The 15047-nt window shown below is 42.6% G+C and overlaps 1 protein-coding gene across 6 annotated transcripts in view; it reads left to right on the top strand.

Annotated features, from left to right (window-relative positions):
• POU6F2 (POU class 6 homeobox 2) overlaps nt 1-15047 on the top strand; it is a 476985-nt gene that overhangs the window by 435792 nt on the left and 26146 nt on the right. For all 6 annotated transcript variants that reach the window (XM_074379792.1, XM_074379795.1, XM_010341328.3 and 3 more), the window contains one exon: nt 8786-8992. In XM_074379792.1, coding sequence (XP_074235893.1) covers nt 8786-8992 — 207 coding nt within the window. The remainder of the gene's footprint in view (nt 1-8785; nt 8993-15047) is intronic.

The raw sequence follows: 15047 nt of genomic DNA, 5'->3' as shown, positions 1-15047 counted from the left end.
ACTTATCCCATTTGACCTAATCACTTTCCAAAGGCCTCACCTTGAGATACCATCACATTGGACTTGAGGTTTCAACATGTGAAGTTTGAGGAAATATAAATAATCAGTCTGACGCTGGGCGTGGTGGCTCAAGCTTGTAATCCCAGCACTTTGGGAGGCCGAGGCGGGTGGATCACGAGGTCAAGAGATCGAGACCATCCTGGTCAACATGGTGAAACCCCGTCTCTACTAAAAATACAAAACATTAGCTGGGCATGGTGGCGCATGCCTGTAATCCCAGCTACTCAGGAGGCTGAGGCAGGAGAATTGCCTGAACCCAGGAGGCAGAGGTTGCGGTGAGCCGAGATTGCGCCATTGCACTCCAGCCTGGGTAACAAGAGCGAAACTCCGTCTCAAAAAAAATAAAATAATCAGTCTGTAGTGATGCCCAACTGAACTTTGACAATAGCTGGAGATAACATTTTGCACCATCTCCTGTTTTCATCGTCCTACTTTCTAGTTGAGTAAAACATATTCAGAGTAGAAGGAAAAAAGTACCACAGAGAAATCAATTAGCCTTAAATAATCCAGAGCTTTCCAGTATGCTTTTCATTATGCAGATATATAATTCCTATATAATTTTAAAACTTGTGTTCATGGCAGGTACCTATGCTGTGTTCAGAAAAAGGATACATTTCCTGGACACCAATTGCTGCCAACCAACCACTCCAGGAATAGACCACAATAGGTGGTTACAATGAAGCCTCATTTAATTCTCATGTCAATGTAATAAAATCATGTGTAAATTTAATTTACCCCTTTGATTATATTCAGGATCAAATCCTTTTTCTACCAATGCTTCTGAAAGCTCAAGTGGGAACCCAGATAAAAGAGAAAATAGCAAATATCACAATTATAGTAAAATATGTAAGCCCAGATATTATACTGCATATTAAAATTAAAAATTTATGAAAAAACAAGCACTCATACACACACAAAAACAAAAACACAACACCAACCTCCAAAGTGTGGAGTGTGCCAGTTTCAGTTGTCGTATTACTGTAGTAGGAACGCCAACCATTCAGAATGGGGCCAAGGCTGCTAACTTCATTTTGCCAAAGGGTCTGAGAAATACTCAAGTCCAATAAGGATGGTCATTGTATCCATTGAGTTGACTCCTACCTGGGGGACCTGTCAGTTCCCTGAGATGTAGACTTTCTTCCACGAGGTTTGCTGCTAATGGGCTGCGTAACTAGGGTTCAGGCCACACTCTATATGCAAATTATTCCTGTAAAGCACCTTTGGAATTGACATTATTCATACTGTCTTACGTCATTAAAATCTAACAGGATCCCTTCTCTCTGCCTCATTTGTAATTGGATAACACGGAGAGACACAATAGAGTTCTTCTTCTTCAACAACTACACAACTAATGCATTCGAATAATACACATATTTAAGTCAGCTGAAATTTCAACAACAGTATTATAAATAGCAGCCACTACCTCTCAGAAATAAACCAGATTCACAGTTTATGGGAAAAATATATTCTGCTTACAATTTAAAATGCTCTACCTCTGCTGGCCTCTTAAATTCTCTCTTTTCTCTTTTCCCTTGTCTCCTTCTTGCTTTCTTTTCTTCTCTGTTTTTCAAGCATTCTTAGTTGACAAAGTCCTGATGTTCATTATGATTCACAGAAAGTCTTTTCTGAGTGTTACTGACCTTAATATTTGAGAGTCCCTTTCAGCCTTCTCAGTGGTGCTGTTCCTTCCTCTGCCCCTGAACAAAAACTCAGCCGCTTCTTGCTTCTTGACTTCTCTTGGCATCTCAGGTAACACAATCTTGTATGGTCACTTTAAATTGCAAATAAGATGCCCGGTTCCCTGACAACAGTCCCAACTGCCACTCTAACTTAAAATGCCATTAGCAGCCCCATCGGGGGCCTCCTTCTTGCTGCTTGCTGCTGTGGGAAACGGTAGCTGGCCCCTCTTGCTGTCCCTGTTGGAATGGTTCCCATCCTGCTCCAGCATGCTAGTGATGCCCTCAACCAGTCAGGTTGAGGTGAGGAAAGGAGAGAGGAGCAGATGAGATTGGCAGAAGGCTTCCTGCTCTCTGGACCAGCCAATGGCTCAGGACAACTCTTTTTTTTTTTTTTTTTTTTTTTTTGAGACGGAGTTCGCTCTAGTTACCCAGGCTGGAGTGCAATGGCGCCATCTCGGCTCACTGCAACCTCCGCCTCCTGGGTTCAGGCAATTCTCCTGCCTCAGCCTCCTGGGTAGCTGGGATTACAGGCACGCGCCACCATGCCCAGCTAATGTTTTGTATTTTTAGTAGAGACGGGGTTTCACCATGTTGACCAGGATGGTCTCGATCTCCTGACCTCGTGATCCACCCGCGTCGGCCTCCCAAAGTGCTGGGATTACAGGCGTGAGCCATCACGCCCAGCTTCAGGACAACTCTTGGGGGCACCTTCATGAGTTCTTTTGAGGTCCAGCTGGGACCTTTCAGTGGCACATTGTTATGGGCACCGTGTTTCCTTCCAGCTGCCCACTTCCTGCTCAGAGTTTGGTTTCCTCCAGATCTACTCTTCAAAGGCCTCTCTGGTTGTTGTCCCAGTACCCATTCCCCAAGGAGTTCTCTGGGACAGGATTTTAAATGGTTCAGACCCATGATACTGAGCCCAGAGAAACACTCACACATCCTTGCTCCTGCTGTCACGGGAGAGTAGCTAGTACCAATGGTAGGCAGTGATCCTTCTCACTCTCTTTCTCTCTCCCTCCATCTTCACTTCCTTCCTCTTCTTCTTTTATTTCCCTCTCTTTCACCCTCCCTTTTTCTTTCTCCTCCTTCCTCAGCTCAAAATCCATAGCCTCTCACCTTTTCATTCCTCAATAATATTTCCCCCAAATTTGAGAGCACAATATTTATTCAGCCACTTCCATTATCCTTCAGGTAAGGAGAAAACTCCCTATCCTCCATCTCTGGAAGTGAGGAAGACACAGATTTTCTTTTTTTTTTTAATTGCATTTTAGGTTTTGGGGTACATGTGAAGAACATGCAAGATTGTTGCATAGGTACACACATGGCACTGTGATTTGCTGCCTTCCTCTCCATCACCTATATCTGGCATTTCCCCTCATGCTGTCTTTTAAGAAGCCTTTAGGGAAGAGGATTGTTTTTAATGTTGTTATTGCTGTTTAAATAACGTCAGTTTTCATGTGAATTATTCCTCTCATAGTGTGACAGAAAGTGCCATTTTAAAGATCCTGATACCTCCAGTTCTTTACTCTTGCCTGTGAGTGTGTTCCTAAAGTTGAACCAAACAATAGAGCACAAAGCAAGGATTCTAATTCTAACTGACAGTGAAAAACAACAAGGAGGTGGGTACTCCCAGGGGTAGAGTACCTATTGGTACCACTAATAAAAGCATTAAAGTATAAACCTTCAAAAATCCTTTCTCACAGTTGCTCATCAAACACATACATGTCATCCATTTCTTGTATGTTGGTCTAAGGTAATTTGTCTCATATCCTGGGCTGTAGTGATACCATCCTGGAACACATTGCCATTCCTGTCCCCATACCCATTCCAGATATTGTCAATCAATTAGTCATGACAATGAATAAACTGTTTCTCCCCAAACCCTGGAACCTCCAGAGCTCCAGAAAGCCATGGCCAGAGGATTGGCATTTCCTGCAAGATTAAGCCCATTTGCTCTTGGGCTAGTGTCTTCCTCTGATTAAATGCTTTCATCTGCTTGTCTTTATGCATTTACATTCTCTGATTCAGATTCTCTACTAAAGCTTCTCTATATATTGATGCTTCTCCTGTTCCCTGTCTTAGACATAGCCAAATGCAAGAAGACACTAGTTTGCATCTTGGAAAAACACATTTTGTTTGAGAAATGATAGTATTCTCCTATCTTTCTAGAACCAATATCCTAATCAGAGTTGCCAAAATAATTCTAAGAGAGTTTATCCTTAACTTTCAGGATACAATGAGCCTAGAATGAATTTATGATATAAGGAAGATAAAAATCATGACTTGGAGGAAGAGAGAGAATACTTGTGGCCAGACCAGAGAAAAAGGAGAAGGTGATTGGCTGTTTCTGTTTGGAGATCACTCACCACCATCTCCCTGGTTCTCAAATGCTATAAGCTCTTTGTTCAAGAATGGACAAAATGATGATTGTGTTAACAAAAATCTCTCGACCAAAACGTGCGAAGATTGCACAAATATTTGGGAAAGAATTGTCTCTGCTGATGGATTGAAAGACCTGAGGAAGTCACCGATTTACACTATTAATGGGTCTCCCTTTCTTACATATATGGGCAACAAAATTGCTTGTCAATTTGACATCTGCAATCACATTCTCCATAACAGAGTTTAACAGCCTATCATCGGCTATAACAACATGTGGGCTATCAGATGACTTGTCTGAATGCCCTGGGCTTCTGTGACACAACCCTCAGAGTGCTGCTGATGACATGCACCCATCAGCAGTGAATACATTCAGAGCCCTTTACCCATCAGTCAGGATTCATCTCTTTTGACTACCTCAACTAGACTGAGGCGCATAAGGGCAGTATAATGATAACCTCATGACCCGAAGGGGCTCCAGAGCCCTGAATTGCCAGGGTTTGCTACAATTGCAAACTAATCTTCATTATGGCTTAAGTTGTAATAGCTGCTGAATTGATAGTCACATATGGGTGTAAGCCACTCAAGTTCTTAGAGAAATGGGGATCTTTTAAATATATGTGCTGGCAAACACTAGTAGTCATTGAATGATTTTTTTTTTAGTTGCTCTTACAATATGAGCTTTATTCCTCTTCTGTGATTTATGCTTTTTACTCATTTAAGGAAAAAGACAGAGAGACATTCACAGCAACAACCAAGTAAGTCCTATTTCAGAGAAGTCAGAACTCTTAGGTCACAATTATTACAGTACTGCTATGGGCCTTGGCCTGGTTAAAGAATTTTTCAGAGATGAATTATAACTGATGGAGAATCGGGACAAATACCTAGAGCATCACTGCAAACAATGTGTGAGCAGTTTGGTATGGGATTGACAGGACAATGCCTTTACTGAAAATTTTCTAATGTTGCAACCTAGGCATAGAGTAGGCCATGCTTTTTGAATTGAAGCAGAGGTTAGTGAATCAAGCAAATCCTGTGCCAAGGAGTCATTGAGGCATTTTGATTCACACTTGGACACTACAGTAACATCTTAGGTCTACAACTGATTTCCAGATCTGTAGTCCCTCACCACTTTAGTCCATTCTGTTCACACAGTGACATTTACATGGAATCGCTCCATTTCAGCACTCCCCTACACTCCCAACAAAACTCCCTCACTGGAACCCCTTGGCTGGATGGAATTTGACCCTCTCAGACTAACCCATCTCAACCTTTTCTTGCATCCGACTCCCTATCCCCCATGTTTCTCACCTTTAGGCTGATCTCCTGTTCCTGTTTGGAATGGTTTCTCGGCCTTCCCCAAATCTCACCTAACCTCCAGACCCATTTCATCTGTGAAGGCCTCTTGAACCAGCTCCACCTTTCTTCCTCAGAAATAACTCATTCCTTCCCAATAGTCTTTTGCATGCGCACCACGTGGGTATAGAGATTTTTTTCTCCGAGAGTTCTTGCTACTCATTTGGTGCTCATCATTTCCACCCTAGGATCCTTGGAATCTCTGCATTCAAGGTGCCTGTCTTGTTTACCCCTCCCCTGCCCCAGCTGCATCTTCTTGGCATCCTTCATGGCACCTGACACAGTATTTATAGAGAGAAGGACCTACAGGTATTAGGCTGCTCTGTAGGAATCCTCAGCATTTCAGGAGAACATAAATTTGTCTTGTACATTGAGTGGCTTGAACAGGAGTCATAGCCTAGTTGCCCATGTGCTCAGTGGCAAATCCTTCCATCAGGACTTCTAGCTGTAAATTTTAGCTTCTGAGCTCTGGGAAGTCAAACTCCAAAAGCTAGTTTTAGGACTGCAAGCATTTCAAAAGCATCCTCTTTCTATGTTTTCTCTCAAATAAGAGATTTCCTTACAGCCTTGTCAAACTTCCTTTTTAATTTCCTGGTTTAGTTGAAACATATGTAGATGCACATACTTCCCTTGAATATCAAAAGGCCTTTATTTAAAATATGATTTCCACAGGTGAAATGGACAACTTCTTATGACTACAGAGAATCTCAGACCTTTGCCATCTCAGCTCCCCTGGTTCCCTTCTCACGACCTCTGTGAAGTCAAAGTTCATGTAGAAGCTCTGATTAGATCTGTGGCTGTGCTAAGAGGGATCAGAGCCAGCCTAGGCAAAACAGGCACATCAGAGAATATTTAGATGACACAGTGTGTGACCATCTTTACCCTTCAATGAATGGAGGCAAATTAAAACCAACCGGTTGTGATACATTCAGGAATATGACGAAATTCCCCATAATGCACCACCAAGTTTTTGACTCGTTGAGATGGTGACCCTAATACACAAATAACAAAAATAAGAAATGCATAACATCACTAAAGGCTTCCTGACTTTAGAATTGCTCCTGACCCCCTACCCCCACCTCAAAGGCAGACTCTCTTTGTTAAAGGCACCGACAGTCAGGCCATTACAGATTCCTGTAGCACTGACACTACAGTTATCCTATCCTTGATAAGTGATGCTCAGGCCTAGAAAAGAAGAGAGGACAGGGTGGGGAGGAGCATAGGCAGCACCATGTTTTAGTAATGTGGCAGCACACAGTTGGGAGTGAGGTTGTGCTTCAGGAAGAGGCTAATGACTTGTTTGCATTTGCCTTTCTTCTTCTTTCCACCCAGAAAGCAGGCAGAGTATTTCATTACCGCAGAGGCAAGCACAGACAGGTGTCAATCTTCCCAGGGCAAAACGCCTCTCTCTTCATCGCAGTGTGTTCTGTAACTGTCATGAGGTGTGCTCACCCTGAACCATTCTCTCAAGCTACTTGCTCCGCCTGGCTCTTAACCGCGCTGACACCCTGCCTCAAACAGGACCTATAACCCTGCCCCGTAGGCATGTCCATCTTCCACAGGCTTTCAGCTCAGGCCAATCGGATGAAGTGAGGCTGCAAAAGCCTAAGACACGGGCAGAAGCCAGAGTGGGTAGGTTGGTGGCTGAGTTTTGATTGTGCATCTGTGGAAAAGGAAGTTATCCAACACGGGCTGAAGATGGGAGGCCTGTTCCCAGGCCTCTCTTACCTTGCCTGTGGGGTCACAGGAGCCAGCCTTTGAATCTTGGCTGTTTAATGCAAGACCACTCATCAATAAAGTACTTATGCGCTATGGTCTATTGATGTGGACGCCTCCTGACCTTGCCCACACTGATGGGACGTGCTCATTGCTGATGCTGCAGGCCAGGATGGAAAAGTGAGCACTTGGAGTCAGCCAGACCTGGACCGTAGCCCCAGACTGTCACTAATGCCTCTGTGAAGAAACTCTGCTGAGTTGCTTGGCCTCCCTGTGCCCCTGTGTCTTGTCTAGTAAGCAGAGGAATGACAAATATCACTTCACAGAGGTATTGTAATAATATAGAATGCAGAGGAATGATACATGTGAAAACACTTCCTGAGATCTTATTGCCATGTCCTGGTGGCCCTCAGGCCAGGTCACCGTATTTCACCTCTGGGAGCCAGAGGCCTTAAAGGAGACTGGCAAAGAAGAGCTGCATAATCCTAATGTGTGCAGAAGTGAAAAAGCATCCACACAGCCAGCGCCACATCACATCTCGGGAGACACCACCACAATTGGAAATAGAGATCATGTTTTAGGTTTTTACAGATTACATCTCTCACTAACTGTGTCCCTAATAACATGGTCTCTATTTCCAGATTCTATGAACAGCTGGTCTGTCCATTTGCTGTTTCTATTCATGGTGTCTTTCTCCTCGGCACAGCGATTGGATCTGGCCAGGCCCCTCCTGCAGTCAGTCCCCAGGGTCCCTGGCTGAAGCCAGAAGCCACTGAATGCAGAGAAGAGCCTCCCCTGCCACCTGCCACAGAAGCCCCAAGCCCCTCACCTTTAGGCCCTGGCTTTGAAAGACATCATTTAAAAGGCACTTGCTTTCTGATTTCAGTCCTCATAGTCATTTCACCTCTATTTTAAGAGTTTCAAACATTCGTTTAAAATCTCATTTCTCTCAAGCCTTTGCAAAGCTTAGATCCCTTGACAAATGCGCCACAGCCAGTAAGTGGCACAGCTGGGAATGGAATCCTGCCACTCTGTCTCCAGAGCCCAGGCTCTCCACCACTGTGAGCACCAGCATGTGTGAGGCCCCTAATCCTGCTGGGGGTATCAGGGAGCCTCTCCCCGGACCTTGGGAGAGGAGCTGGATGTCTGTGGAGGGAAGGAGGCAGATGAAAGAATGTCAGAGGATCCCCTTGAGTTCCGGAAATGTGCAGCCCCCGGGGATGGGGGGTCAGAAGGGATACAGTTCCCCAGGTGGAAGAGGGCCTTGAGTGCTGTAAGAAGCCCATCCTCCTTCTGGTTCTGAGAAAAAGCGGATGTCAGTTCTGCCCTGGCTAAAACCGCATGTTTATGCCTGAACAAATGCTTGATTTTATTTTTAAATAAGATGTTTGTCCCTTCCGTCTCATGAATCAGTTCATGTGTACTGATCTCTTTAGATACCTGCTCCTGCCACTTTCTTCCACCACGCCCCCTTGCAGATCCTAAGTCGGCTCCCAAGCAGCATCCTACAGAGACCAGGCACTACATGGCCTTTAGTTGCATGCGCAGACCCTGCACGGAGCCAGCTCCTCATCTTTTGGGCCTGTCTCTTGCAGATTATTGGGACCATTCCACTGATGCCTAATCCGGGGCCATCGAGCCAAGCAGCAAGCAGCACTCAGGGCCTGCAAGTGCAGCCAATCACCCCACAGCTCCTAACAAATGCCCAGGGCCAGATCATCGCCACTGTCATTGGGAACCAGATCCTGCCTGTGATCAACACCCAGGGCATCACGCTGTCACCCATCAAGCCCGGCCAGCAGGTAAAGGTTCCAGGCCTACAAATGAGGAAATGAAAAATAGGAAATTCTGCTTGGTTGAATTTCACAAAACCATGATGATTCAGTTAATTTTTCCATTCAAATATCAACTGAGAGCTTCCTATGTGTTTATGCTAGAGGCTGGGTTCACAGCACAGAAGAAAGATGTGGTCCCTGACCTCATGGAGTGTCTGGTTAATTGCCTCCTTCAACAAACATTTTTCATCACCTACTGTACAACAGGCCCCTGATAAATGCTAAGTAACAGAAACAAAGGAGAGGTGCTTTCTGATTTTATGGATCTCATTACCCTGTACAGGACACAGAATATAAGCAGAATCTGTTGTGTAGTAGAGCAGAGACTGCCCTGTGACAGGGCAGGTGTGACCACAGAGCTGGAAGTGATCAACTCTGCCTGGAGAGTTTGGAGTCCTCCCAGAGACAATGGCTTGGGAATGGAGTCTGGACAGTGTTGCAGGTTGGGGAGGGGTAAGAATTAACCAAGTAAACAAGTAAACCAAGGGTTAACAACATTCCAAGCAGAGGGAACAGCAGACACAAAGGCAGGGAAATTGGAAAGACAATGGAGTGTCAAGAAACAAGAGAAAGGCTCTTGTGATTGGAGCAGAGGGGAGGCGGAGGACATTCATGGAAGGGCTCTATAAACAAGCTGAAAAGGATGGATTTGTTCTCTGTGTGATCTTGAACACACTACATATCATCTTTGTGCCCCCATTACCTGATTTGTAAACTGGGCACACACCAGTAGCTACCTCACAGGATGGTTATGAGGATTAAATGAGTTAATATATATATGAAGTGGTCAGAATAGTACCTGGCATGCAGTAAGCACTAACATAGTCATGATGATGATGATGATAATGATGATGATGATGATGGTGATGATGATGATGATGATGATGATAATGATGACAATGATGATGGTGATGATGATGATGATGATGATGGTGATGATGGTGATCATTTTACTCTGCAGCCCAGCCCTGGAGATCTATAAGAGGTTTGTTGTTGTTGTTGTTTTTAATGTCTTCTAAAACAAACAACAAAAAAAGGGATGAATGTGCAGGTTTGTTACATAGGTTATACATGTGCCATGGTGGTTTGCTGCACCTATTGACCCATCCTCTAAGTTCCCTTTCAGCACCCCTCACCCCCAACAGGCCCTGGTGTGTATTGTTTCCCTCTCTGTGTCCATGCATTCTCAATGTTCAGCTCCCACTTATAAGTGAGAACATGGGGTGTTTGGTTTTCTGTTCCTGTGTTAGTTTGCTGAAGATGATGGCTTCCAGCTTCATCCATGTCCCTGCAGAGGACATGACCTCATTCCTTTTTATGGCAGCATAGTATTCATGGTGCATATGTACCACATTTTCCTTGTCCAGTCTATCATTGATGGCCATTTGGGTTGGTTCCATGTCTTTGCTATTGTAAATAGTGCTGCAATTCATATACATGTCCATGTGCTTTTATAATAGAATGAGCAGTGGTTTGTAGTTCTCCTTGAAGAGGTCCTTCACATCCCTTTTTAGCTGTGTTCCTAGGTATTTTATTCTCTTTGTAGTGATTGTGAATGGGAGTTCGTTCATGATTTGGCTCTCTGCTTGTCTGTTGTGGGTGTGAAAGAATGCTTGTGATTTTTGCCCATTGATTTTGTATCCTGAGACTTTGCTGAACTTGCTTATCAGTTTAAGGAGATTTGGGGCTGAGATGATGGGGCTTTCTGAATATAAAATCATGTCCTCTGCAAACAGAGACAATTTGACTTCCTCTCTTCCTATTCGAATATCCTTTATTTTCTTCTCTTGCCTGATTGCCCTAGCCATAACTTCCAATACTATGTTGAATAGGAGTGGGGAAGGAGGGTATCCTTGTCTTGTACTGGTTTTTGCTTCCAGCTTTTGCCCATTCAATATATTAATGTGGGTTTGTCATAAACAGCTCTTATTATCTTGAGATATATTCCATCAATACCTAGTTTATTGAGAGGTTTTAACATGAAAAGATGTTGAATTTTATCAAAGGCCTTTTCTGTATCTATTAAGGTAATCATGTCGTTTTTGTCTTTGGTTCTGTTTATGTGATGGATTATGTTTATTGTTTGAGTACATTGAACCAGCCTTGCATCCCAGGGATGAAGCTGACTTGATCATGGTGAATAAGTTTTTTGATGTACTGCTGGATTTTGTTTTGTCAGTATTTTATTAAGGATTTTTACACCTATGTTCATTAGGGATATTGGCCTGAAGTTTTCTTTTTTTGTTGTGTCTCTGCCAGATTTTGGTATCAGGATGATGCTGGCTTCATAAAATGAGTTAGGGAAGTGTCCTTCCTTTTCAACTATTTGGAATAGTTTCAGAACCAATAGGACCAGCTTCCCTTTGTATTTCTGGTAGAATTCAGCTGTGAATCCATCTGGTCCTGGGCTTTTTTTGGTTGATAGGCTATTAATTACTGCCTCAATTTCAGAACTTTTTATTGGTCTATTCAGGGATTCGACTTTTTGATTTAGTCTTGGGAGGGTGTATGTGTCCAGGAATTTATTCATCTCTTCCAGATTTTCTAGTTTATTTGCATAGAAGTGTTCATAGTATTACCTGATGGTAGTTTGTATTTCTGTAAGATCAGTGATGATATCCCCTTTATCATTTTTTGCTTCTATTTGGTTCTTCTCTCTTTTCTTCTTTATTAACCAAGCTAATGTTTTATCTATTTTGTTAATTGTTTGCAAAAAACAGCCTCTGGATTCATTGATTTTTGGATGGTTTTTCTTGTCTCTATCTCCTTCCATTTTTCTCTGATATTAGTTATATCTTGTCTTCTGCTAGCTTTTGGATTAGTTTGCTCTTGCTTCTTTAGCTCTTTTAATTGTGATGTTAAGGTGTTGATTTGAGATCTTTCTAGCTTTCTGATGTGGGCACTTAGTGGTATAAATTTTCCTCTTAACACTGCCTTAGCTGTGTCCCAGAGATTCTGGTACCTTGTGTCTTTGTTTTCTTTGGTTTCAAAGAACTTCTTGATTTCTGCCTTAATTTTATTATTTACTCAGGAGTCATCCAGGAGCAGGTTGTTCAATTTCTATGTACTTGGGTACATATATATTAGAACATATATTTAGAATAGTTAGCTCTTCTTGTTGAATTGTTCCCTTTACTGTTATGTAGTGCCCTTCTTTGTCTTTTGTTGTTGTTGGTGGTGGTGGTGGTGGAGACTAGGATTGCAACTCCTGCCTTTTTTTTTTTTTTTTTTTTTTTTTGGCAAATTTTCCTTCATCCCTTTGTTTTGAGCCTATGTGTGTCTTTGCACATGAGGTGGGTCTTCTGAATACCACACACCAATGGATCTTGACTCTTTATCCAATTTGCCAGTCTGTGTCTTTTAATTGGGGCATTTAGCCCATTTATATTTAAGGCTAGTCTTGTTATGTATGAATTTGATCCTGTCACCATGTTGCTATTTTGTGATTTTGCACACTAATTGATGCAGTTTCTTCATAGTGTCATTGGTCTTTATATTTTGGTGTGTTTTTGCAGTGGCTAATACTGGTTTTTCCTTTCCATGTTCTTCTTTCAGGAGCTCTTGCAGGCCAGGCCTGGTGGTAACAAAATCCCTCAACATTTGTTTGTCTGGAAATGATTCTATTTCTCCTTCACATATGAAGCTTAGTTTGGCAGGATATGAAATTCTGGACTGAAAATTCTTTTCTTTAAGAATGTTGAGTATTGTCCCCCAATCTCTTCTGGCTTCTAGAGTTTCTGCTGAGAGGTCCACTGGCCTTCCCTTTGTAGGTGTCCTGGCCTTTCTCTTTGGCTGCCCTTAACAGTTTTTCCTTCATTTTGCCCTTGGAGAACCAATGATTATATGTCTTGGGGTTGATCTTCTTATGGAATATCTTAATAGTGTTCTCTATATTTCCTGAATTTGCATCTTGGCCTGTCTTGCTAGATTGGGGAAGTTCTCTTGGTTAATATCCTGATGTGTTTTCCAGCTTGTTTCCAGTCTCCCCATCTCCTTCAGGTATTCCAATCAATCTTAGGTTTGGTCTTTTTATGAAGTCCCATTTTTCTTAGAGGCTTTGTTCATTCCTTTTCATTCTTTTTCCTCTAGTCTTGTCTGCATGCCTTATTTTAGCAAGGTGGTCTTCAATCTCTGATATCCTTTCTTCTGCTTGATTGATCTGGCTATTGATACTTGTTTATGCTTCATGAAGTTCTTGTGCAGTGTTTTTCAGCTCCATCAGGTCATTTACATTCCTCTCTAAACTGGTTATTCTAGTTAGTACTTCTTCAAACCTTTTATAAAGGTTCTTAGCTTCTTTGTATTGGGTTAGAACGTGCTCCTTTAGCTCACCATAGTTTTTTATTACCTATCTTCTGAAGCTTACCTTTGTAAATTGGTCCATCTGATCCTCCATCCTGTTCTGTGCCCTTGATGGAGAGACATTGTGATCATTTGAAAGAGAAGAGGCACTCTGGTTTTTTGGGTTTTCAGCATTTTTTAGGTGATTCTTTCTTATCTTTGTGAGTTTGTCTGGTTTCAGTCTTTGAGGCTTCTGACTCATGGATGGAGCTTTTGTGGAGGCTTTTTGTTGTTGTTGATGATGATGATGCTGTTGTTGTTGCTTTCTGCTTGTTTGTTTTTCTTTCAATGGTCAGGTCCCTCTTCTGGAGGGCTGCTGCAGTTTCCTGGTGATTCGCTTCAGGCTCTACTCATCTGATTTGCTTCCGTACCTGGAGATGTCATTCAAGGAGGCTGGAAAACAGCAAAGATGGGTGCTGCTCCTTCTTCTGGGACCTCTGGCCTCAAGGGGTACCAACCTGATTCCAGTAGGATTACTCCTGTATAGGGTGTCTGACAACCCCTGTTGGAGAGTCTCACCCAGTTTGGTGGCATGGAGAACAGGACCCATTAAATGTATAAGAGATATTTTAAAAGAAGAGTGGCATGCTTAGCTTTATTTTTTTTCAAAAAAATAACTCTGATAGCACTACAGAGGTTGAAGTGAAGTAAACCAAACAATTCAGGAGTCTATAGCAAAACACAAGAATTAATGAGAGCGTGTACTTGAAATTGAGTCATGAGTACATGGGAATCAAGTCATGAGTAGATTTGTTGTAGCTGGGGAAAAAAATGAGACACCAAAGAAAGCAGGAGGACCAAGAGAAGAAAAAAAAAATCATAAAAAGCATGAGAAGCAAGGGAAGGAAGACCAAGTAGTCCATCTTGGGAAACACCAGCATTTAAGGAATGGAAGAGGAAAAGTGAGAGAAGAAATGGTGAGGTAATTAGGAGAGGAACCCAGGGTGTGGTGATCTAGCATCCAAGTGTTTCCAAAAAGTACAAAACAGACAAGCATCAAATGCTGCAGAAATAAAATTAGGTAAAGCAATGAAGAAACATTCTTTCATTTCTCTGTTACAAATCTGGATTGTCCCTATGTGAAAAATGTTGAAATGAGCTCCTTAACTGAGTGAGTTAAGAAGTAAGAGGTGGGCAAGGCTAAGACCCAGAGTTAAAGCTGGAGTGTACACTAACAAAGGAAAAGTGGTGGACGGGAATGATGAAGACTAAGACTGAGTGTATGACCGAGCATGTGGCTTTATGTGAAGTCAGGAAGCTGTATAATGTAAAGCAGTTAGCAAGGAAATGAAATGTAAAGAAAAGGAAGAAGAAAGTCCCAATATTATCATTTATCTACAGCAATGCAGAAATATCCTTCCAGAGGCCTCAGTCATTGCCTCCATTTGGTTCCTGATCCAACCATGAAAACAAGCCCATTCTTGGTGGCACTCAGAGATGATCCTTGGGAAATCCAGTTGCTTGTTCAATGAGTACAAAAAATCTGTTTAATGGAAATATTTATTGACCACCTACCATGTGTTTGGCATTGGCACCAGGAAGCTGGGCTGTTGTTGGGCAAGACAGATGCCATGAGCTCTTCTTTCATGGAGCTTATGGTGTAGTGTGGAAGATGCACATTCACCAAAGACTTGTACAAATATGTCCCTAAATCAGCAGTAAGTGTCACGAGGGAGAAGTA

Source organism: Saimiri boliviensis, chromosome 10 (assembly GCF_048565385.1).
Source record: "Saimiri boliviensis isolate mSaiBol1 chromosome 10, mSaiBol1.pri, whole genome shotgun sequence".
Lineage (NCBI taxonomy): Eukaryota > Metazoa > Chordata > Mammalia > Primates > Cebidae > Saimiri > Saimiri boliviensis.
Note: the sequence above shows the minus strand (reverse complement) of the source record. Positions and strands in the feature narration are given on the sequence as shown.